This window comes from Haliaeetus leucocephalus, unplaced genomic scaffold (genome assembly GCF_000737465.1).
Source record: "Haliaeetus leucocephalus isolate CR32 unplaced genomic scaffold, Haliaeetus_leucocephalus-4.0 Scaffold228, whole genome shotgun sequence".
Lineage (NCBI taxonomy): Eukaryota > Metazoa > Chordata > Aves > Accipitriformes > Accipitridae > Haliaeetus > Haliaeetus leucocephalus.
The window spans coordinates 1,731,885-1,753,796 of NW_010972664.1; the positions used below are offsets into that span (position 1 = coordinate 1,731,885).

The 21,912-nt window shown below is 38.7% G+C and overlaps 1 protein-coding gene across 5 annotated transcripts in view; it reads left to right on the top strand.

The window, feature by feature from the left end:
• Window positions 1–19,748, top strand: part of NRIP1 (nuclear receptor interacting protein 1) — a 77,438-nt gene extending 57,690 nt beyond the window's left edge. For 3 of the 5 annotated variants that reach the window (XM_010567228.1, XM_010567227.1, XM_010567229.1), the window contains one exon: window positions 10,797–19,748. In XM_010567228.1, the coding sequence (XP_010565530.1) occupies window positions 11,165–14,653 (3,489 nt within the window). In that variant the 5' untranslated portion in view covers window positions 10,797–11,164 and the 3' untranslated portion in view covers window positions 14,654–19,748. Of the gene's footprint in view, window positions 1–10,765 lie in introns of all 5 variants that reach the window. The other 2 variants (XM_010567226.1, XM_010567225.1) reach the window with 1 other exon arrangement.
• Window positions 19,749–21,912: the final 2,164 nt, after the last annotated feature.

The following is a 21,912-nucleotide window of genomic DNA, read 5'->3' on the forward strand; positions in this document are numbered from 1 at the left end:
TTTGTTTTTAATTCTGTCTAGGAGATGCTTCTTAAAAAAGGCATCTTTATCTCACAGATGAACTCTTCTAAATTCAGCACAGACATTCTGCCTGGAGGTGGGGTTTCCTCTTGGAGAATCTGACTGGTGGCAATGCTTTCATTTGGCGTAAGTGCAGTTCGGCACTGAAAAGGAGTGGTCCCTGCTCTTTGTCCTTCCCCATGCCACTCCATAGGCATGCATTCCCACGTGGAGAACTGTGAAACAACCACTCAGCAGTATCTTTGGGGTTTCTTCTTGACAGCGATGAGGTCCTTAGCTTGACTTGCCTCGTAGGAGCTTTCTGTAGGAGTGCTTGTGTCAATGCCAGGAAGGTGGCAGGCGCAAGCGGCTGCAGATCCATAGACTGAGGCAAGGCTATGCATTTTGGCAGCAGCTTCACAGTTAGGTCAGACAAAAATTCTTGTGGAACCATGTTTTTGTATACATTTTAATGTGCAGCTTCTGAACTAGTTTATTTATTACTAGTGGTGTTCTTCATGGCGACCGAGGTGGCCTTTTTTTCTAGAGATTGAGATGGAGCTCACTAGCAGCCAGTTAGGCTCTGATGCACTGGTGCTGCATGTGTTCAGCAGGGCTCTTCAACCACAGGCTTAATTTTAGACATATGCTAACATAGCAGTGAAGTTGGTCTGTGTAACTGACACTTTGGGCATATGGATTTATAAAATATTAGTGAGGTTGCTGGTTTGATAGGCGCTGTGAAAGATGGTCCCAAATTAGCTAATACTTATGTGCAAGTATGGAGTAATAGAGGTATTTTTAATAGGCCTTATATTTTGGGCGTAATATTGTTATATGTAGAAAATCACACACCTTCTTCAGAAATCACACATCTGTGTTGTTTTGTTTTATACAGTTTTTAAATGGGTATTAGCACCTGTTTCAACCTTCTTGACATTAATGAAACAAGCAGTAATAATAAATAGTCTTTTCCTGCTATTTGGCAATTTTTTCCTTCATGCAGCACTCATGAAAGGCGGATATAACACGTATTAGTAAGAGCTGTTTTCCACAACTTTGTGATGGCATATTATCTTTCTTCTTAAAATGCTTGTCGTTTTTATCAACATAAAATTTGAGAAATTACTTCAAAGGGTATGCCCCTTACATTGAGGGGTAGTTAAACACTTCCCGTTGTCAGCCATCTGCTGTTCCTGCCATGCCTTTGTGGCACTGAATACAGTTTTCATCGGTTTTGAGCTAGGTCAGTATTTTAATTGTAATGATTTGACTCATGGCTAAGGTTGAGTTGCAGCCCAATTCCAAATGTTTGAGGGTATTATTAACTAACTGATCATCTCCATATACATTTATATGACTTAAGGCTTTTAGTATTTTACTTGGGGATTTATGTTAGGAATGTCCTCAGATTAACTCTGGCATAGTGGTAAAATGAGGACTGTCTGTGACATTCTTTACAGGATGTTGTTAGCCTCTTCTCCCCAGGTTTCACTAAAGTTGGTTCTTACACTGTATCTTTAATTCCACTTGGTTTTATTGCTGCTTTGGAGAGAAAAAAAATCAATTTTTAATGGTAATTGAACTAGTAGAGACCTTCTTGCTAATGCAGATTTTTCCTTTCCCACTTAACTGAAATTATATGAGCCTTTTCTGTGTCCATAGCCTTTAGAAACATCATCTACAAGAAACTGAAATCTCCCATTACAATAGAAACTATATTGTCCTTACACTCACTTTAAAAAAAACCAAATCATCTGAGTCTCTAACAAGGATTTATGGGATTTTACATATAATTGAACACTATGCAACTGTGATCCTATACTTCACCTTGCTATGGAATTACGGTGTATTTGTGTTCAGTTAGCTGAAACCTATTGTGTTGAAAAGTCTAGAAAGTGGCTGTTGTTCATAACTAACCATGAGATGCTTGGTCCCAAGTGGAACACAACTATTACTGTCAATAAAAGCTGTACATTACTTTTTAGTGCTTTGTTGTAGTTTGGCCTCTGTAAAACCAATTCTTGGTTAAAATAACATAAAGTGACTTATATGGCAAAACACCTAATGTACAGTTATCCAAACAAATCCAAGAAATACACAATTCTATTGTAGTGCTGTCAATAAATGCCTGTATCTTTAGATCTCTCCAACAAGCAGAAGGTCAGAGTTGTGTGGAAATACATTATCTGCATGCATTGATCGTGACTCAAAAGCATGATTGTCCAGAAGAGGACATTGATTTCTTCACTGTATATTAATCAAGTTTCATTCTTGGGGGAGTTGACGTAGAGTTAAATGCATAATAAGTTATTTGGTTTTGTAGGTGTTGAATATATAAGTGTTGGAGGGAATCTGGTTGTTAGTTTCCTTTTAATTGCTTATTTATAGGCAAGTGGTTTACAAAGATTAGAAGGATGCATCCTCTGTCCATTCTGTTGTACCTACCAGTATGTTATCCTCCCCTCTGTCCTGAAAATGGATCTTGGTATATGTTTTTATGCCTGTTTGCTTTTGGTCTCTTGAATAAGAGAACTCAGTTAACCAAAAGCCTTTTCTACTCACTGTACTTCTGAGCTTTGATCAATGCACTACCCAACTTAGTTGAGACTTAGTGATACATTCTGTCCTTATTGGGTATAGAGTGGTGTGTAACTTTTCTGCCTTATCATTTAGTTTCTGCCCTTTTTGTTTTCAGTAGCAGAAGATCATTGAGCAGTGACTCATGGGGCAGTTTTAGATGTCAAATACTCAGTTCCTTCACAGGTGGCATTTGTAGGTTGAATGTCTGTTCCTCTTCATACTACAACTAGTAAAGAGTGTGTTTACAAGTTCATGTCTGAGTGTTAGCAGATCCTGATCAAGAAATTAACTCAAAGAAGCCCTTTACAGTACCATTACAGAACAAAATAGAAATGTTCCTCTAGTATTTGTAAGAACGAATATATGTGCATGGATCTGTGCTAAGGAATTGACTGAAATTTCTGTGAACCACTCAGTTACAGGGGTAAATCATAAGTTATATGAACAGGGTGGGTTTTTTCCACATCTAAGAGTGATTAATTCTTTTACTTGTTAGAATAAGAAATACTAATTTAAGGTAGGGTGACATTAGCTATTGTTTGAAGAGCGCCAAACGCATGAAAAACGGCCACACGTGTGATTCATCTCTGAACTTAGCAGAACTTCTTAGCAGGAGGTTTTGACGTGCGTGCCAGATTTGGATTAAGCTGTGTACAGTGCTTGAGTGTACTCATAAACTTTTGAGAGCTGCTACTAAGGCTTTCACAAACTGAGCTTTTATTGCACTTGGTGTCTGTCCCCCATTTCCCCCTCCCCCTATACTTACTTCAGCTCTTTTGAAGGTTTGCTTGGTTTTGGGGTGTTGTGCGTGAGGGACTTTGTTGTTGTTTGGGTGGGTTTCTTTTTCTTTTTTTTTCTTTTTTTTTATTAACTTTTTCTCCTCCTTACTGGTAGGTTTGTGAAGTAAGCTTCAAAAATACGAGTCATGTGTAACTTGGGCAGAAATGTCTGCCTGCAGCCTTGTGTAAGCTGTGTACTGCTTTCTGGAAAAGGTAGCTGAGATGGGTTGAGTGCCAGCACTGGGTGAGTCGTGGCAGACCAGTGCCATATTGAAATACCCTGCTTCTCGGGGCAGGCCAACCTCTGGGGGGTCCGTTGCCGCTGGGCTAGGCTTACTCTGGCACCTGAGCTGTCTTGGCACTCTCCTGTATGCGTCAGTCTGCAGTGCAGACAAATATTTTTTTCCGAGCACCACCGCTCTTGGGTTGCTGTCATTCATGCTTGGACTGTCCCTTCTCAGGGGAGAGCCGTGCATCGGACCTAAACGGGCGTTTCTTTGCAGCGTGCTTCCCCAGGGTTGGGTAAAAGCTGCGAAGTAGCCAGCACTGCTCAGGCTTTTGGTCTTAGGCGTGAAAACGCTTTGCCGACGAGTTTGAGGCTCTCTGCTGCGTCTCTCCTCGCATGGGTGCAAACGTGCACAGCCTGCCTTGCCGCCTTCCCGAAAGGCTCTCTGCATAAATATGAAAATCTCTCTTGACGTTTCCACACCTTATTTAAGCAGACAGTGGAAATATTATATTCCCCCTTGATACACATTACGTATCGTCCCAAAGCTCCTCATTGCTGTGAGCTGGTATTGCATGGTCTGGGTGAGTCACAGATTCCTGGACTGTGGAGAACCCCATGTGAAATCTGAGGAGTGGAGGGACACTGAGATGAGGTGTCTGAATCCCCTCTTCCACACCCCAGAGGGAATTTGTAGGAACAGCCTTCCTTTCCTTATGTGCCTCTGGGGCCACGATTAATAACAAGGGTAACTAGCATTTACGTTTTAGCAGTCTCTTAAAAGCCAAAGGAAATCTAGTCTCTACTGCCAGAACAGTTGTGTTTTTTTCTTCCCCACTCAGTTGTCAGCTAGCTAACATTTCAGCCCAGTGGTCTGTCAAATCTTATTCTCACAGGAAAAACTGTTTCTTGTGTCTGCTGTGCTGTTGGTTCTGTGTTCCTTCCGTTTTATGTGACTTAGGACTTCTCAGTTACTTGGGGTTTGTGTGTTTTTGTAAAACGGTAGATTTTGCACACCTCTGAGCTATTGCATCAACTGTTATGGAAACAGTTTTCTGCAGTATTTTTCAAAATCCTACCATTTAAGCTGCTAAAATCATCAGAAAGTTTTGATCGGGCTGGTTTGGGTCTGTTCCCTTCCACTCACCCCCTTCCGCCCACCCCCCAATACTGAAAAAACCACCCCTTTTGTTGCCAAAACTTCTCTAGGAAAAGAAAGTAGGGTTAGAACTGTGTCTGGCAGTACGCAGCTTAACAAAGCAACAGGGAAAAGGCTTTTTCTATTTTGTATACTTGTGCAGGATTTAGCTGTGAAGCCATGGCTGTCGCTAACCCTGCCGCTATCCAAAGGGGGTGTTTGGTAGAGTGAGCGATGCCGCTGTGTGTGCCAGCCTGGAGGGAACACTCCTGCCTGGGATGGTGGACGCGGGCTCTGTGCCGGGGTCGGGGCCTCGGGAGCCCCTCCAGAAATCCTGGCAGCAGCGGGGGCTCCTGCTGCTGCAACATGATTCCCTGTGTGCCCTCTCTTGACCGAGCTGTCTAAAAGCGATAGGCTATCCTTTCCGTGTTTAAAATGTCTTTTGGAGTCAGTCAGTAGGCCTAACGAAGGAGTGAATAACATGCTAAGCTCCTGGGAAGAAGCCTATTTTTGCTTTCTCAAAGTGATATCCTACAATTGTAAGAGACGAGCCTGTGGTTTTTTGGGTGTTTTTTTGTTTTTTTTCTTTTTTTTTAATTTATTTATTGTAAAAAAAGGCTTGTTGATTCCCAAGTTCTTTCGAGTGCAACCATGGAAGAATTCACCCATTTACTGCTGAATTTTGCTCCACCACCCGCTCACTTTTGCCTTTTTTTTGGTCTTTTTCTAAATTACATTTGCAAAGGGAACCTTCAAAATGTCTTGACAGCCTGAATCAAAACTGTGAAGAGGTCTCAGCTGCTTCATTCATCTCAATAGATTTCTGACATAAAGCGGGGATTTAGCAAAACACTTAAATACTTGATTCTCTCAAAGCACGTGCTTAAGTGCCATTGAAGTACCTGCACATTTGTGCAGCTCTGTGGATTTGGTACAGTGGGTTGTTGAATCAGGCCTGTTTCACTGCTTATATAACTTCAGCAAAAAGAGTCAAGTGCTTGTATACCACCACTCAGAATACATCCTGCCTGACTGCTAAAATCAAAAGAAGTACAAATTGAGGTTAATAAAAAAATAATTCTGGGACAGCTAGTCTCATTTTCCCTGCTCATGTTTAATTCACTGCAAGATGCTGCTGCAATTTCTAGTGCATCTAGGAATTTTTCTGGAGACCTTGATTTCATTGTGCTCTTCAGCATTTCACTGCAGGCAGTTATAAGGATGGGGAATCACTTAAAATCCTATGTTTTAGGTACTTAGTGCTATTCCTGGAGCTGTTGAGCAACACAGCCTTTAATATACTTATCCTCAATTATCTTTCTGAAGTTTGCATCTATTATTACTCCATCTGGGAAAACAGAGTACAGAAAAGTAAAAAGGGATGTCAGATAGTCTGTCTGCAGCCCAGTAACTGGACCCCTGGATCCCAAGCTGCCACTGTAATCGCTGTACTGCATTCCTCAAATCTGTAATAATTAAAATGGCTGTCTGAGCCATTGGTTGATGTGGTGGGCTGTAGCCTTTACACTTGGGAATATGAGAACGGGAAGTCAGTGAGCTCGTGAGTGACTCTTTCTGGCTCTTCCAGTAGTTTCTAACCATTAGAACACTGAATTTATTAAATAACTAAAGATATTAATTTCACCGACCAGTTTGATTTCAGCTCTACAAATTCATGTTTTGACTCATCTCAACTTAAAAATGGAACATAAAACTACTACAGGAATTTAATAGTCATTAGAGAACTCTGAATGCAGTTAATAAAAATGTTTTATCTGTGTATACATAATACACATCTCAACCTCTATTAATCATTCTGACAATGCGCATGAGTTTGGATAATCTCTCTTTTTAGTAAGTGTTTATGTGGGCGATCTGCTAGCCATTGCTGGTTTCCTAAATGAATACCTTAATAGTTTCTGTAAGATTTTTTTCATAAGATCTTGGATTAAGACTACAGAAGAAGACACAGAATATCAAGTTTTATGAGTTACCTCCATTAGATTGTGTAGCCCTCCTACTCAAATAACACTGGTCTAGTGTTGTTAATTTACTGAGGCTCTCTGTTCCATTAAGCAAAGGGATTTAACTAGAAGTACTAGTCTGGGATATTGGAAAAATGTCTTTTGGATGTCATTTTGCTAGTTTAAATTGTGAACTGTTCTTAATTTCTTAAATGGCAGCAGTTGAATATCTGTTGGGTTAACTAGGAGGCTGCTGTTTGTTTAGAGTCTCCAATTAGGTTTTACAGTTGAGGCGTTGGTTAATTCAAAGAATTCTTTAAATATTCAGGAGTAAAAAGCTATTGGCTCAGATGTTGTGGTGGTTTAACCTATTAGAAGATGTGTTCTCCAATTTCATTAGCTTTTGCAGCAGTAATATTTCATGGTAAGCAAAGGCTCTTAAAGTTTATTATTACCATTCTTTTAAAGTCTTTGTGATGGCTAAGTGTATCTGTAGTTTGCAACAAAGGAAAACTCTGACAACTGCAAAATTAGAATTAATATTCTGGATGTACACAGTTCAGTGTACATTTTAATATTCTCTTATCTTCCCTGTTCTGCCCACAGTTTCTCCCTAGGCACATTTTAAAAGGGTGTAGGGCTGATTTCCCATGGTATGCTCCACTTGGGGAGTGTCTCCCCACGTTACAGCATTTGTGCTGCGAATCCTGCTGCTGCTTTAGTTCTGTCTAGGTAAACATGGCTTAATGAGCTGTGATCAGCGTGTGCTCTTGGAGGTTCTGAGAATAGTCTTTGCAAAACAAGTGGTTTATTTATTTGTTAGGATACAGAAGTCTAGGCAAAGATAGTTGAAGCAACAAAAAGGAGTGCATATACAGTAGTTATGTGGTCAAGAAAGCACATCAGCTTTACCGATTTATTTTGTCACTATAGTTAAATATAATTTGTAGGGCTAGAGATTCATAGATATTAGAGATTGATGTTAGAGGCTAATTGCAATAAGTTTACTTCAGCCTTTACTGGGAAATAAAAGATCTATTGCTGCATGGCTTCTCCTTTCTCTTCGTTCTGCCTTACTTCTTTATGTTCTTTTTTTTCTTTCCTCGGTTCTGGTAATTTCTGGAATAATATTTAATAGTGAGAAAACTTAACATTTCAGTGGATCCAGGGAAATTCTTTGGTACAGTCTATATGGTTTTAAAAGGTTGCTGAATGGTTGCCTTAGCGTCCAGATAAACATTAATTCCCAAAGCTGGTTTGGTTTCCACATGACCACACTTCAGACAGTGAAAGAAAAGTGTACTCAGTTCAAAACTCACTGGAAATGCTTAGTTATTGCCTTCAAACCCTAAAATTTACTACCTGGTTTACCGTTACAAATAAGGTGTAGGTTTGGAGACTTTTTTAAAAAATGTGATTTCAGTTCTTGACAGATGACTTCATCACATTTGTGTATTGTACATTAGGTCATGTAAGGTTTTATAATGCTGTGATACCTGTTGCAGCGCTAGATCAGAACAGGCTCTTCAGAAGGATCGCTGATGTCCCATTCCTTGTGTTAAGTGCTTTTCAGATTTCATTCTTTTTAATGAAGATTCCTTCGCATCAACTCGATTTTTGTAAAATTATTGATATTTCCTTAGCACTGAGTAATTTTTTTAAAAAAAAAAAAAGGTGGTAAAATGCTTCTTAGAGTAGTTATTGTATATACACTGTACTGGCTACAAGTGTCATGTCCTGCAACAGGGTTTTTGAGTACTGGAGGGATTTGCATAAATGCATTGTCTTTTTTTTAATTACCCAGAGCTGTAATGAGTAAAGTTTTACTGAATATTGGTTTAATAGTGTGCATTTGTTTGGCACTTTATCCGAAGGGTGACCTGCAAGGCTTGCTTTTATCAGATGGCAAGAAATGTTGAAAAATTTTCCATTTTATTCTCTTAAATACAAAACACAGGGTATCAAGGGCTGCTGACTCCTTTTTAAGAACAGCATGCTGTCAGCTTAATTCTCTTTGAAATATGAAAATGTGGCTGCAGATAAACAGGGTTTTTTTGGAAGTTGGAAAACTATTTTCTGGATAAAGTGCATTCCCAAATATTTGAGGAAATAAGTCTAGCTGTATTGATGTTGCAGTTGCTGTATACTTGATGTATTCATTGGAAACCTTGATTTTTTCCAAGGATTTGTTATTTTTGATTTTAGTCTATTTTGTGTTGAAACTCTGCAAAAGCCCACCCACAGGTGCACAGTTTTTTGAAGGAACAGTAAGGTGATTGGTAATTTTTAGTTAGACATATCCACATTTAAGTTGTGGTTATATATTTGAACAAACACTGTGTGTTCTACAGGTAATTATGTAAATGCTGGTTAATGTAGGCATGTATTTCTGAGAGAAGTACTGAGACCCTGGCAATAGATACCAGCTTTTCATTTTATATTTAGATACATGGGTATACACAGTTACACTGCAATGCACTGCTGGTATTTTAATTCTTTTGGGGTTGGTTGGTTGGGTTTTGCAGGTTTTTTGGTGGTTTGGTTTGGTTTTTTAGGGTTTTTTTTTTTGATAGGTGTTATTAGAGTTTCTCTAAATGACTTAAGATCTAGTAAGGAAGTATTTAGTATTTGCACAGGGGGGATATATGGGCTGTTAACATTATGGATATTTAGTTGTTGGTCTGATTCTTTACTTCTTTCAGATCTGATATTTTTCTGACTTCTAGTTGCCTGTAGCTTTTGAATTAAAAAATAACCTCTGGGAAATCAATCATAAAATATTCATTCACTTTAAGGAGGCAAGGATTTCATCTGTGTACATCCTTTTTAAACTTGTAAATGCAAGTTTTCAATTGGCTTTTAGTCTGTGAAAGTGAATTGCCGAGTTAGATATGTGGAAAGACACTTAGCTTTGCTCGTGTTGAATATTTATGCCAGTTTAGAACTGAGTGAGTGAAGGAGTAGGCATGTGTGGTGTAATGATCTCAGTATTGAACTGTGGTGACTATCTGAACTGTTCATGCTGTCATTGACCAGTAATATAACTGAAACTGAAGAGATGCATCTAGCATAAGTGCCATTGTTGCGCTTTTTAAAACAGCTTTTTATAGTGTGCTGCCTCATCCAAGAAAGTATTGAGTAGAGATGTTCTACACCCTTTGAAAATAACAAGACTTAAAGGAAGACCTGGGGGTCTTTTACCATTGTATGTTTAATACATGGAAAGAATGTAAAGGCAAAAATTCTCCAGTGGAGGGAGGATTTTGATGTCGGGATTTATGTTATATCAGGAACATAAGCACCCTTTTTCACCACTCCTATCACATGATTCTTCTAATGACTTACAGTAGTTCAGAGTTGGAAGAACAACAGATTTCCTCACTGTTGTGCTATCATACTAGGTTTTGTGTTACTAGATAGTCCTGGGCAGCAGTGACAACTTGGTTTCTACTTTTAGCATTATCGTCTACCTGCCAAACAAAAAATTTAGTGGTATATATGATGCTTCCTATTCTGTTATTTGAAAATTGATTCAACATGAACCTAAATATTAACTTTAGGCATGCCTTTTCCTATTAATTGTCTTTTAGAGTGATAGTCTGCATGTCCTGTGTATTTACATAATAAGAAGAAAGGTTGATGCAACTGTGAAGTAAAATCCAATATGATTTTTTTAAAACTGTATTTAGAGTGATTTAAGATTTTTCTTCCATGTTTGCTGTTCCTTATTTTGAGCTGTAGGGTAGAGAAATTTGATGAACACTTGCAGTAGCTATGCTTGTGATAGTTAACCTTTAATTTTTGTTTAAAATTTCCTGTCTCAGAATTGTTTTCACAAAGTTCTATAAATTAGTTACCATGTACTTTGTCCATTATTTGATTTTTCATTTCTTCTGGAATGTGGTTATTGCTTATATATCCTGAATACGTCTAAGCAAATGTGGGTTTAAAAAAAAAAAAAAAAAGGGAAAAAAGTCGTATGCAATTAGATCTTATCCTAAATCTTTTCTTTCTGTTTTGTTTTTTTTGTTTGTTTGGTTTTGGTTTTTTTTTTTGTTGTTTTGTTTTGGTTTGGTTTTTTGTTTTGGTTTGTTTTTTTCACTTAGGAATTTTATGTGCTTGGTGGACATGGAAAAAGATGAAAAACAAGCTGGCTTCCTGGAGAAAGAAAGCGGCAAATGCTTAATGGAACTTAATTACTGTGGAACCATGTTTTGAGTGCTCCTCCTAGACTTCTTTCATAAATATTCTTGATATCAGCAGATTGATATGATTGGAAACCTGGCTCATCAAACAGCATACACTGGAAGAAGCCTGCTTGGAATATGACATTTTGTATTGTTTCTGAAAGTCTGTGAGAAAACACTATAGACATCTACCTGTTATTTCTTAAGTCTGCATCTCAATTCAGCTACAGCAAAACTAGTCTTTGAAGTGAATAGAACCAGAGCCCTTTTGGAAACTTTTATTGAACATGACTCATGGAGAAGAGCTTGGCTCTGAGATGCACCAGGATTCTGTTGTTCTAACTTACCTAGAGGGATTACTAATGCATCAAGCAGCAGGAGGCTCAGGTACTGCAGTTGACAAAAAGTCTACTGAGCATAGTGGAGAGGATCAAAACTTTAAGATTTCTGGAAGTATCTTTCCCAGCTGTCAAAGTAATGGTCCAGTTCTTAACACAAATACATATCAGGGATCTGGCATGCTGCACCTCAAAAAAGCAAGACTGTTGCAGTCTTCTGAAGACTGGAATGCAGCAAAGAGAAGGCGATTGTCTGATTCCATTGTGGATTTAGATGGAAAAAAGGAAGCTTTGTTAGCTGGCATGGTTGAAAATGTGCCTAAAGGCAAACAGGATAGCACATTACTTGCCTCTTTGCTTCAGTCATTCAGCTCTAGGCTGCAGAGTGTTGCTCTGTCACAGCAGATTAGGCAGAGCCTTAAGGAGCAAGGGTATTCCCTTAGCCATGATTCTTTACAAGTGGAGAAAGATTTAAGGTGCTATGGTGTTGCATCCAGTCACCTGAAGACTCTACTGAAGAAGAGCAAAGCAAAAGATCAGAAGCTGGACAACAGCCTGCCTGATATAACAAAGAACCTGCCCAAAGAGAGGTTTATAGAATCACCTCATGCAGTGCAGAGCGGACCTAAAGTGATAAATGAGCCACTGTCCTGTGCTGCAAGATTACAAGCTGTTGCAAGTATGGTAGAGAAACGATCTAGTCCTGCTGCTTCACCGAAGCCCAGCGTAGCGTGCAGCCAACTAGCTTTACTCCTTTCAAGTGAAGCTCACTTGCAGCAGTACTCCAGGGAACATGCTTTAAAAGCACAAAATGCAAATCAAATAGCAAGTGAGAGACTTGCAGCTATGGCCAGATTACAAGAAAGTGCTCAGAAAGATATTGGCCAATTTGGTTTAGCAAAAGGAACGACAAGCCATCTCAATGGTCAAACAGGATCATCAACCAAAACAGTATCTAGCAAAAGCAATATGGCACCATTTCAGAGTTCAGTGGGAGTCATGCATTCACCTCCCAAAACTGTGGGATACAAAAGTACTTTGGAAAGGAGTAACCTGAAAACCTCTCCTAGCAACAGTTTGCTCTTGCATCTACTGAAAAGCCAGAATACCACCAAACATGTAAAAGGGCATGAACAGAGTGAGAGAGCCAGCATTTTTGAAGACAGCAGCACACCAACAACTATTGATGAGTATTCAGACAACAATCCTAGTTTTACAGAAGATGACAGCAGTGATGATGAAAGCTCCCATTCTAACTGTCTTCCTATAGACCTATCCTTTAAACAGAGGACAGATAAACCAGATGTAGGTCCACCTGCATCACTGGATAACCTGACTCAGTCCTTGCTTCATAACTGGGATCCAAAAGTTTCCTGTCTGGAGAACAAGGAAGACAAAGACACTCCAAAAGCTTCTAAGCTGAATCCCCATCAGAAAGTAACACTACTTCAGCTGTTACTTGGGCATAAGAGTGAAGAAAAGGTAGACAAGAGTAATGACCCTCAGGGACCACACAGTGCAGCTGATGTGGCAAAATTCACTGTACGGACTGGTAAAAGGACTCCTGTTACTGGCAGTCCCAGTGCAAATCGAATGACTCCGTTAAGCACTCCACCTTTGCTGGCTTCTACAAAAGCAGACTCTCCTATAAATCTCTCACACCAATCGTTAGCCATCAAGCGTAGCTCACCACCATATGCTTGCAGCATCCAGACAGACAGACTGGTGAATCCTGCATCTAAACATTTGATAGACCTTTCTAAAAGCAAAGAAATTCAAGGAGCCAAGCTGAGCAGGAATGATAGTCCGCAGAACTCCTCAGCATTCAGTGCCAGCAAGCTGCTGCAGAACCTGGCTCAGTGCGGCATGCAGACTTCCATGTCAAGTGAAGAACAAAGAGCTAGCAAACAACTGCTAGCAGGGAACACAGATAAACCTGTTGGCTTGATTGATAGATTGAACAGCCCTCTGCTTACGAATAAATTGAGTATGCATGAAGAAAACAACAAAATATTCAGCTGTCAGCCTGCACCCGCTGAACAAGGACTTCCAGGTTCGGAAATAGAAAATCTTCTTGAAAGGCGCACTGTCCTTCAGCTGCTCCTGGGAACTCCCAGTAAAGGTAAAAGTGAAAAGAAAGAGAGGATGCTTTTAAGAGATGAAAGTTCTCAAGAACAGACAGATAAGATTTTGAATGAGCAAATATTGACAGTGAAAATAAAAACTGAACCATCTGAAGAATCAAATGTTCCTTATAATTCAAATGCACAACAAGTAAGAGAGTGCAAGGGTAACAAATTTCAAGGATTTGTTCATTCACTGCAGAGAAACACAGCTGCTTCTCCAGCATCCGAGGAGTTGAAATCTGAGCCTCTTTCACCTCAAGATTTCTCTTTTTCCAAAAATGGCCTGCTAAGTAGGTTGCTGAGACAGAATCAAGACAGTTACCCTGCAGATGAGCTGGACAGAAGTCACCGAAACAGTGAGCTGACACACCTTGAATCAAAGAGTCTTTGCACAGTACCAAAGAAGAGGAAGCTTCATGCTGAGCCTTTGGAAAGTCCATTAAAAAAGATGAAAAGTAATGTGTCTGATGCTGCAAACAATCATGCTTCTCCTACTGAGGCACTGTACGGGCCTTTGCTTAACCAGCAAGAACTGAAATTCAGCAGAAGTGATGCTGATTTTAAATATGCTGTAAGTCATGGTTCAAATAATGAAAGCGAAAATAGGAGTTGGTCTAGAGATAGTAAAGGCTTTAATGTGTTGAAACAGCTGCTTCTCTCAGAAAACTGTGAGAGAGATCTGTCACAACATAGGAATAACATACTAACGGAGGGCAAGAAAAAAGGAAACAAAACCAGTGCAACAATTAATAAACCTGAATTCAGCATTTCTTCAGTAAATGCGTTAATGGGAAGCCCTGTGCAACAGAACAGTTGTGTAGATCATAGAACATTTCAGTATCCTGTAGCGGTAAAAAGTCCTGCCAGGTCCCCCTTCCCTGAACATTTGGGGAGTACAGTATCTAGACTTGAGTCTGACCAGTTTAGCATGTGTCCCATGCCCAGTGAAAAAGGGCCCATCAGATGGGTAATCACAGGTATGGACAAGAATGATTATGAAAAAGACTCTCCGAGACTGACCAAAACCAATCCCATATTGTACTACATGTTACAGAAAGGCGGCAACTCTGTTAGTAGCCAAGAAGCACATGACAAAGAAATTTGGAATGAACCTTCATTTACTGATAGTTCAACTCATGTTACAATCAAAGAGGAGTTGACATCCGATGCAGAGCTTAAAACTCCTTTTAGTAACTTAAGAAGTCCTTATAACAGCCATATGGGGAGTAAGGCCTCTCATCAACATGGTGTGAATGGAGAAGTGCATGGACTTCTGGAAAAAGTGCTAACAATCAAAAAAGAGCCAGAATAAACTATAGCCTCCTCAATGAGTTTACAATCAGTGGGTTTGAATCTTTGTTTAAAAAAAAAAAAAAAGAAAAGAAAAAATAAAAATGCGTACGAACTTGACTACTGTATAAATTGAGCATGACTTTAGAAAAGCATGGTCTAATTGAAACATGTTTTCATTTGATAAACTTTTTATTTTTCTGGTGATGTTATTTAAAATACATGTAGATAAAATTTGCTTTACAGTAGATTGTCACAAGGAAACTAGAAAGGTTGTAATTTGTACAAGACATTTCTGTATGTATCAGATTAAGTTATGAGTCCTCTTTGATCAGAGTCTTATTTGGATCTGCAAGTTTTTGGTATAACATAAAGTGTAAGCGTACAGCCTAGGTGGTGGTAATGCTGCGTTTCCTCCTTCCCTGTAAAATAATCCTTATTTTTTGGAAGCCTGAGCATAGAGACAGTGTACTTTTTTTTTTTTTGAATGTTTAATATGTTTTGTGAAATTTTAAGAATAACTTTTAAGAAATGGAGCAGTCCATCCAAGGTATTAGTTCGTCATATTGGAAAACCTATGTCAGTGTTAATAATTGAAATGCACTGAAATGTATTTTTTAGTGCTTCCAAAATTTTTATTGTTATTTTTAAATCTTGCTTGTGGTCCTGCCAGAATAGTGGTGTAAAATCTATTTTTCTTCCTCGCCCTGCTCTTGACAAATGCCTTCCTCAGAATCCTATAGCCACAGTTATGAGTTACTAGTTACAATTAAGGGTTTTTTCTAGGTTTTTATACAAAAGGCAGATTTTCATAGGCCATGCAAGTACTGCATGAGCCCATTTGACAGTGCGTTCCTGTTGCTTCCTTGCTTAAAAGGGGAAAGCCAAAATGCCTCTTGGAGTAGTGCGATTAAGAAAGTTTAGTTATATATATTTGGTGAGGAAAATGGTGGAAAGTTTGTGAAGTGGATGAGCAGAATTGTCTGTTTAGCACCATCCTGCCTCCCCTGCAGATGAAAACCAACTGCGCTAAAGCAGCACATCAGACTTCCACTCAGAGATGGAATAGGATTTTAATGAAAAATGTTTTGGCCTCTTCCTACAACCAGGGAAAAGAATCCATATTCTGCCAATATTTATTACTCTCTGAACAGTTGATGCATGGTTTAATGCACTACCCTTTCACTGCAGAAAACCTGGTTTCAGAATAACTTTTCAGGTTGCACTGAGGATAAAATTGTGGTTTTGTCATGTTCTGTAATGGATAGTGGGACATGTCTGAGAAATCCTCCTCTGCCCTTTTCCTCAATCCCTGCCTGTGCTGTGATTTGTAACATCTGGCAATATCAGCCTGAGATGGGAGTAACTGAAAATTGCGGTCAAAGCTGAGACACCTTAAAAGAATTGCTGGCTGGGGAAGAGCCATGCGGTTCTGCTTTCCTGTTAACACTATCTGTGTTAACTCTGTTCAGAGCCCTTATTTCTCATGGCGGGGAGGAGGAGGACAAAATCCAGTTCCTCTAAATTATATGCATTATTGGCAACCCTAAGTTTTGCTGAACTTCTTATGGCACTGAAAAAAATGTTCTATGTAGCTTCTAATTTCACTGATAATCCCTATGCTATCAGCAAACAGCTGAATAGTTGTCTTGCACAGATAATGAAAGCTATGCGCTGTGTTAATTTTGACTGTTTTCGCCATTGAGAGTCGATACATGACAAAAGTGCTGTTTCTGTCCATCTCATGTTTGCACAGCAGAGATGAGTGATGGGGCATTTTGCTCGTTTCCTTTCTGGTTTGGTTTCAGAGATCCTTTTCCCAGACTGCTGGCTTGCTAAGACAGAGCAAACTGTTGTCCCCCTCTCATCCTCTGTCCCCTGCCTGGGATCAGTTTCCCTTCTTTCCAGTGCAGTCCCTACTGAAAGGGACTTCTGGCTGCCAGGTGGAAAATGCACCACTATTCTGTTTTGCCCCGCCCCCCAGGGGATACTTTCTTTTAGGGAACACAAATATTTGGCAGTATCTGGTATAAAACATTCCCCTGGTTTATCTGAGAAATAACAGAGCGATTTAAAGATATATTTTTATGTTATTTGGGTGAAGCGTAATATATTAATGGGCTGTACAAAGAAGATTTATATTTTAAAACCTTCACGCAAATCTAATATCACTTTAAATGTCATTGTCTGAAGTATAATATAAAAATAAAATTTTGTTTGTCTTTAATATTACATTTGTAAGTGGCCCAGTGACAATTCAGATTTCTCATAGAATAATCATTAACGAGATAAAGTATATTTTGGATTGACAGTGGAACTGAATTCTTTTTATATGAGTCAACCCAGCAGAAGTATTAAAAAGATGGTATTTGTTCCATCCATTAAATGTCTCTTAAAGTCTTAATTGATTATTTTTCTTGAAACAACATGTATATAGCTAGGAAATATATACAATATAGAATAATAGATGGTCCCTGGAGTAAATACAGGGCTATAATTTACTTGAAGGGCTCCACAGAAAAATGCAGCTTGAATGACTGTGAAATAATCTGGTTGGAAAAACTTCATCAAAACAAAATTGAGATGAAAAGTAGGGAGGAGAATCAAACCCTAACACCAAGTAATATTGGAGTCTAGGAGTGTGCTTACCTGTGTATTTATTCTATGGTAGTCTATTGTTATAATATATACTTTTGAACATTTAGTTTTTAAAGTTTTATAAAACATTTAAGTTAAAATGTTAACAGTTTGACCAGTTAATGATTTAGCTTTCTTTTTAGGTGATGTTAATAGAAGAGTATTACCATTCTCATAGACGTCAGTAAACTATAATACACAAGAATTTAAGTTTAGGACATGCTGTTCATGGAAGAATCTTACCTCTTGTAGACACTGCAGTCTCAAGCAGCATGTAACAAAACAATGAGGCCCTTGCGAGAGAGTAGGGCATGCCAACTGAATGCTCTTCAGTCAGTTGCTAAGAGGGCAGCAGTCTCCTACATGAAATTCTCCACTATCACTGATGTTAGCCCTCCCTAGGGAAGAGAGGTCTTTAAAATCTACCCCATCCACATTTACAGCCTTTAAACCTGAGGACCAAAGGCTCTTTAATAATTTTTTATCTTGTAGCATGGGTGAGTAAAAAGGAGACACCATTGTTTTCCTTGAGGACTTTTCCATCAGAAAAGGGGGGTGCAGGAGCTGGGTTTGCTGCACCAGCAGAAGGACCAGTAGGGCTGGCCGTGTTTTCCCAAGCAACTCAAAGATCCTTGATTTCCCCCAGTCCCTGTAGATGAATGACGAACCAAGGTCATCTGTTGAGTATCACTTGGTATTCTCCAGCGACTCCTGTCTCCTTGGTTCAGTAGACGTTCACTACTAGGATATGCATTTTGGCTGTCCTCAGTCTGTGGGAGTGGAAGCTTCCAAGATAGCTCTGCAAACTCAGGAGGCTGAAGTTTCAGCTAGGCCTTTGGACTGTAGGCTTGAAGAAAAACAGGGCTTTGTCAGATACTGGCAAAGAGGTGCAGGATTGATGGGTGCTGTTCTGTGATCTCATGGTTAAAGGAGTAGGGAGGGAGGGGAGAACACAGCCCAGTTGCAGCTGGGCAAGACTGCTGAAGGAAAGCTGCCTCCACCTCATGGAGCAGTGAAGAAGTGAGTTAGAGATGTCTCTATACCACACTTAGTTGTAATTGCAACCCCTTGGGATTTGCACCCGAATTAACTTGAACCTTGTGGAACTGGGAGCAGCTGGGTTGCTAAGTGCCCAATGCCTTGCTCGAGGCAGCATCTACAGGCTCATGCCGCCGCACCTGCTGTGGTGGTGCAGCGCTCAAGTGAGCTAGATTTGGGGATTGACTTGTAATTGCCACACAGATATGCCTTTTCCTTCCAGAGGAAAGTGTACAGGACTGAGATAACCAGATTTCTAGTGTCTCCTCTGCCAAAGTTTGAGGAAATGATGTGGGGTAATGCATGACCACAGAATCAAAGGTGTTTTGGTGGAGGGCTTCTCTGCTGATGCCGCATAACTGGGTGGCTCAATTTGAGAAGTCTATAAACATTATGAGATCAAAAGGGAATTCAGCCATAACTTTCACTTTTTTTAGCCATTTACTCTTAGTAATGTTTTTAAATTTTTAATTTACAAATGTTTTTAAAAGAAAGAAATGAATGGTTTAAATTTTCCCTGTTAAATGTCGGTGAAAGTATTACAGCTCTCATTGACGTCAGTGACATGATATTACCAGTTTGTTCTCTGCCACATCTTACAGAGGAGTAAACTGGTAAGTATATATTATATATATTTATATATAGTGTAAATATATTGACTTGTTACACCTATAATATGTTGAAATTGGTTTTTAAAAGGTGATGTAAATAGTGGTTTCCTTAATGAAAAATACATATTTTGTATTGTTCTAATGCAAAGGAAAAAAACCTTTTAATCTTTTTTGTTATGTATATTCCATGTATAACTGTAAATATGATCACATAGGTTTAAAAACTTTTGCATGTATGTATACAGTGCAAGTCTGGAAGAATGTATAGAAAAATACTTTTATTTAAAGTTGTGATTACCTGCTGCATGAAAAGTGCATGGGGGACCCTGTGCATCTGTGCGTTGGCAAAAAAAAAAAATGTCTTAACAAGTCAGGTCAGTTCAAAACACAACAGTATTCCACTTCTGGACATGACTTCTGCTGTGGTATTTTAGCTTTGTGAAAGAATGTGCTTCAAATCAAAAGGGTCTGGGAAAAAAAAAAATGCAAAACTACTTTTAAAACATGAAGTACTCGTACAACTATAATCAGTCATGTAAGTTCAGGACTCCATTTTACATAATTGAAATATAGTACCAGGACTATTCTATCCCTGTAAAACAAAGGAATATTGATTTTCATTGCCATACATAAGAATTTGGGATTTTACCACAACCAATTTTATTGTGATGTGTCTTCAGTAATTTATCTAACTGGTCTCATTTTTTTATTAGAAATTAATTTCCTCATGTGATGTCACAAAACTGTACATACTGCAGTGTGAAGTTTTTTTAAATCTTTCAGTGTTTACTTCCTGCAGAAGATTTGAATAAATGAGAAAAATGCATTGTCTTTGGTTTTTAAATCTGCTTTATTTCATGTGTACTTTCTATTATTGGAGTGTTAGTGGGCTCTTTGTATCAGCACAATTAATACAAATTTCTGACAACAAAAATATCTCAAGGAACTTAGGGACACACAGTTTTCAGCAAGGCTACTGACTGGAAACAGAGAGTCATGGAGCTGGAAATAAAACAATCTAAATCAGATTAGCAGCTTTACTTCACAAAGCACTGTATTATGTTTTATTCAAATACCCTTCTGCTTATTAACTTGAAATCAGTGACCATAAACTAGAAACCTCTAAATGGGAATTTTCATGTGAAAATCATTTTAAACAAATGTTGAAACATTTTTCAGGTCCCCTGTGCAGGGCAGGAAAGGTGTGTTTTCCCAGTAAAATCTACTTTAGTCCATATTACGAAGAGGACTTATTAGTTGTATTCAATATAAGTTCTTAAGCAAATGTGTAGAAAAGTGAACACAATTATCTGTGAAGACTATACAAAGACTTGACACTGCACTCACATCATATTTTGCAGTTTTTAAGTTAGCTTATGACATTAGTGCAAATGGTGGATTGCAACATTAGTGCTAGTGTGGTTTCTCCAGAGGATTTTTGTTCCAAGATGTATAGGTACACTGTGTCTGGAGCTGTACAGTTGGAAGAAAACACTTGGGTCATGACTATTTTGGGTAACAGTAGCAGCTATTTTCGTGAATCATCCTATGTTTTCTGATCTATTAGCAATAAATATGCATGCATGAGGTTCTTTGGAAGCTTTTTGGAAAGCATAAATGATAATCCATAAAGTTAATTTAAAAACAATAATTCTAACTCCAGAGATCTCAGGTAGGGCTTCATGAAGTATATAGCTGAGCATTTTAATTGTTTGGTATCCTAAATGGAGTAGGATTGGGATACTGTCTTTGGATATGTCATCTTAAAGTATGTATATAATGCTACCAGTGATACTCGGCTGTGCTTCAGAGGGAGAAGACCCTTGACCAGCTTCTGCGTAGACTCTTCTGTCTGTAAGTAGGCTTTCCCTGATTTGAGGGATGAATGGCTAAGCCAAAATACAGCCACATGAAAAAGCAATATACTTAAGGAGCCAATCTAGTCTTCTAATGGCTGTATAGCTTGGAAATAATTTCTGAAATACATGCTTCCTCACTGACTTGGTTCCTTTGGTTTGATTCTACCTACCAAGCAAAACCCAATGGTATGCCTTTATTTCTCAAGTGGTGTGCGCTAGGACAGTTCCTTGGAGCACATGAATATCACTGATTTTTTTTTTATTACTTGGGGAGCTCAGGCTCTTGTAACTTCACTATATTTATTCTATTTATTTTGCTGTAACACCAAGTAAAACTTGCTTTGTGTCTACCAGAGCAAACAGGCCTGTGGACTTGAGTGTATGGTATGCTAAAAAGCCTGTGGAGTGACAAGGATGTTGAACGAGTGTAAATATTCTGAGAAGTATTTCACTCTGAATGAACATTAACAATATTTGCTTAGTGATTCATAATAAACTGCTCAAAAACGCCTCAAAACGCCAGTGAATTCTTTACAGACAGACCTATGGTCATGTGGAATCTTCTTGATCTTCAGTTTGTTCCTCACAAAATGAAAGATGCATGTGATGTTGATGATTTTTCACAAAACAGCCCCTGGATAAAGAAATGAAAGTTTCTGCTTCAGCGATTTCAAAATGTGGGGAAAAAATAAAGCAATTGCGTTCATGGGACTTGGCAGTCCAATCTTATGGTCCTCAATGAAATTAACTCTAGCATTGTGGGCATCAAGGACAGATGTGGACTCTGATAGATCATTTGAGGCCTGTGCATTGTGGAAGCCTTTATCAGAGTAGAAAAACTTGTTGCAGTAATACAAACATGTCTACACATAATAAAGAATAATTTGCTTTATTTTTTTGACTGTAAACTTTGTCAAGAAAAATGTGATTTTGAAACTGAAGAATACAATGACAATGTTTTTCTCTATGACACATCTTGGCACATTAGAGTACTGTAATGCACCCATGGGAATGTCTGTAGGGACTTCATATGAGCCTCAAGCAGTGGCTAGGACATGCAGGTAATAATTGTTGATAATATTTTTATTTCCTTTTGATTGTCAGAGTGACTCAAAGGGAGCATGGCACAAACTCAG